The sequence below is a fragment of the Agelaius tricolor genome, unplaced genomic scaffold (genome assembly GCF_023055355.1).
Source record: "Agelaius tricolor isolate 1412-34295 unplaced genomic scaffold, bAgeTri1.0.p SCAF_40, whole genome shotgun sequence".
Lineage (NCBI taxonomy): Eukaryota > Metazoa > Chordata > Aves > Passeriformes > Icteridae > Agelaius > Agelaius tricolor.
Genome location: NW_027269300.1, coordinates 1,188,844 through 1,191,759, shown reverse-complemented (window position 1 = coordinate 1,191,759; position 2,916 = coordinate 1,188,844). Strand labels below are relative to the sequence as shown.

Sequence of the window (2,916 nt, the reverse complement as noted above, 5' to 3'; positions counted from 1 at the left end):
GGGCTGGGCTGGGCTCTGGCAGCTCTGGCAGGGAAGGAGCCCGGGGCCACAGGAGCAGCTGGGGCTGGGACAGCTCCAGCAGCAGAGCCGTGGGCAGGGAGGGAGGGAGGCAGTGCTGAGGGCAGCCCTGCTGCAGGGCAGATGTGGCACCTGCCGGGCCTGCCCTGCAGGGCAGACACTGCCCTGAGCAGCACAGCTCTTGTGTCCCCTCGCAGCCAGCACAGCCCTCAGCCCGGGGGCTCGGGGCCCTCAGTCCCTCCTGGGCCGGCAGAGCAGCCCCAGAGATGAAGGGCATCTCTCCGGCCATGTGCCCATTCATTCCCTGCTGACCAGGGCCTGAGGGCCACTGTCCTGCCCTGCTGCTGCCTGGCAGGGGCTGGGCAGGGCTGGGCAGGGAAAGGCTTTTCCTCAGGCCCAGCTCTCTCTCTCCCCTTGCCTTGCCCAGGTGCTGCTGGCATTGCTGAGGGGCTCTCTGGAATGGCAGTTCCAGCTGCAGGGCCAGGCCCAGCCCTTGGGCTCCTCCTGTGCAGGCTGAGCACAGCAATGGGGTGTCCCAGCTCCCTGTGCCCGGGGAGCTCTGGGCAGGGCAGCCTGGGAGGCTGGCAATGAGCCCACTCTCCTGACTCTGGGAAAGGCAGGAGCCACTTTGTGTGCCAGGGATCCCTCTGCTCTCTGCAGAGTCTCCTGGCTGTCCAGGGTAACACGGGACTGGATCTCAGAAAGGTGCAAGTGCAGGCCAGCTGGAACAGGAGAGAGGGACAGAGCAGCTCCCCTCAGTCTGCACTAAGCCTCAGACAACCCTCCTGCCTCCCTGGACTCTGTTCTTCCACAGTGCAGCAGAATCTCTTGTTCTGCCTTCAGCAATCCCCATCCCTTCACCCAGGCAGCTCCTCTGCTTTAGGAGAACATATTTTATTAAAGTCCCAATACCAGGACTGGCCCCTGCCCTCATTGTTCCCCTGCACTGACTGGGGATCAGGGCTGACTCCCAGGTGTCCTGCAGCTGAAGGTCCAGCTCCTGACACGACATTGGCCAGCAGCAATCAGGGCTCCAGCAGCAAAGGTGAAGGAAGATCTCTGAGACATAGACATGGGGAGGTGTTTATTGTCAGGAAAGGGCCTATGAGAAAGGGCTTTGATAAATCTGTGAGAAATCTCCCCTCCATTGCCCTGTCTTTCCTCCTTCTGCAGGTTGAAATGCCCAGAGACAGCAAATGTCCAACAGCAGCTCCATCAGGCACTTCCTCCTGCTGGCATTGGCAGACACGCGGCAGCTGCAGCTCCTGCACTTCTGCCTCTTGCTGGGCATCTCCCTGGCTGCCCTCCTGGGCAACGGCCTCATCATCAGCGCCGTAGCCTGCGGCCACCACCTGCACACGCCCATGTTCTTCTTCCTGCTCAACCTGGCCCTCAGCGACCTGGGCTCCATCTGCACCACTGTCCCCAAAGCCATGCACAATTCCCTCTGGGACACCAGCACCATCTCCTACTCAGGATGTGCTGCACAGCTCTTTTTCATAATCTTCTTCATTTCAGCAGAGTTTTTCCTCCTGACCATCATGTGCTACGACCGCTACGTGTCCATCTGCAAACCCCTGCACTACGGGACCCTCCTGGGCAGCAGAGCTTGTGCCCACATGGCAGCAGCTGCCTGGGCCAGTGCCTTTCTCAATGCTCTGTTGAACACAGCCAATACATTTTCCCTGCCCCTGTGCCATGGCAATGCCCTGGGCCAGTTCTTCTGTGAGGTGCCCCAGATCCTCAAGCTCTCCTGCTCACAATCCTACCTCAGGGAACTTGGTCTTCTTGCTGGTATTGTTGGTTTTGCTTTTGGCTGTTTTGTGTTCATTGTTTTCTCCTATGTGCAAATCTTCAGGGCTGTGCTGAGGATTCCCTCTCAGCAGGGACGGCACAAAGCCTTTTCCACCTGCCTCCCTCACCTGGCCGTGGTCTCACTGTTTGTCAGCACTGGCTTTTTTGCCTACCTGAAACCCCCCTTCCTGTCCTCCCCATCCCTGGATCTGGCCCTGTCAGTTCTGTACTCGGTGGTGCCTCCAGCCCTGAACCCCCTCATCTACAGCCTGAGGAACCAGGAGCTCAAGGCTGCAGTGTGGAGACTGATAAGTGGACCATTTAGGAAACATTAAACTGGTTGTCAATTTCTGCATATCTCTTGAAATAAAAGTAATCTTTGATACTTCTTGTTGGACTGTTTTTTTTTTTTTTTATTCTCTTTTCATTTTTTAATATTATCCCTAAACCAAGGCCATTGTTTCTGCCATTTCTTATTTTGTTTCTCCCAGCTTCACTGTGGCCCCAGACGGTGTCAAAGAGCTGCACTCTCGTTGGCTTTAAAAGAAATAAAGGATCTCCCAGCAGAGTTTTCACCAGAGATGCCCTTTTATCCCCTTGTCTTTAGCTGCAGTGGCAATGTCTGTGTGCAGAGCTGGGGCAGATCAGGGCTGGCACAGCAGCTGTGCCCAGCAGCAGCAGCAGCACTTGGTGTTGCCAGTGCTGCTGCCGTGGCCCTGCCCCGCTGCCCTGGTGGCCCTGGTGTTGCTGCAGGGCCTGAGTGCTCTCGGGGCCAGGCACAGCCCTGGGGGTGGCAGTGCCGAGGCTGCAGCAGGGACAGGCCATGGGCACTGCTGGGGCAGCGCTGACGCCTCAGCCCAGGGCCTGGGGGCTCCAGGCTCTTTGCCCAGGCTCTCTCAAGAACACAGCCAGGCCAATGCTCAGCCCTGAAAAGCCCCGTGAGCAGCCCCAGTCTGGCCGTGGGCAGGCTGGGGGCAAACAGCACGGCTGGGGCTCTGCAAGGGCCCTGGGGCAGACGGGAAGGAGCAGCAGAGCAGGGGCTGATCCATGCCCAGTGCGCTGCACAGCCCAGGGCAGCGTCCCAGAGCGTCCTCATGCAGCTGC

The 2,916-nt window shown here is 58.7% G+C and overlaps 1 protein-coding gene across 1 annotated transcript; it reads left to right on the top strand.

Annotated features, from left to right (window-relative positions):
* The first annotated feature begins 1,181 nt into the window (after positions 1-1,181).
* LOC139603724 (olfactory receptor 14A16-like) lies at positions 1,182-2,464 on the top strand. The gene has a single exon (XM_071454620.1). It carries the CDS (start codon positions 1,215-1,217, stop codon positions 2,145-2,147), a length of 933 nt encoding a protein of 310 aa, XP_071310721.1. The 5' UTR covers positions 1,182-1,214; the 3' UTR covers positions 2,148-2,464.
* Positions 2,465-2,916: the final 452 nt, after the last annotated feature.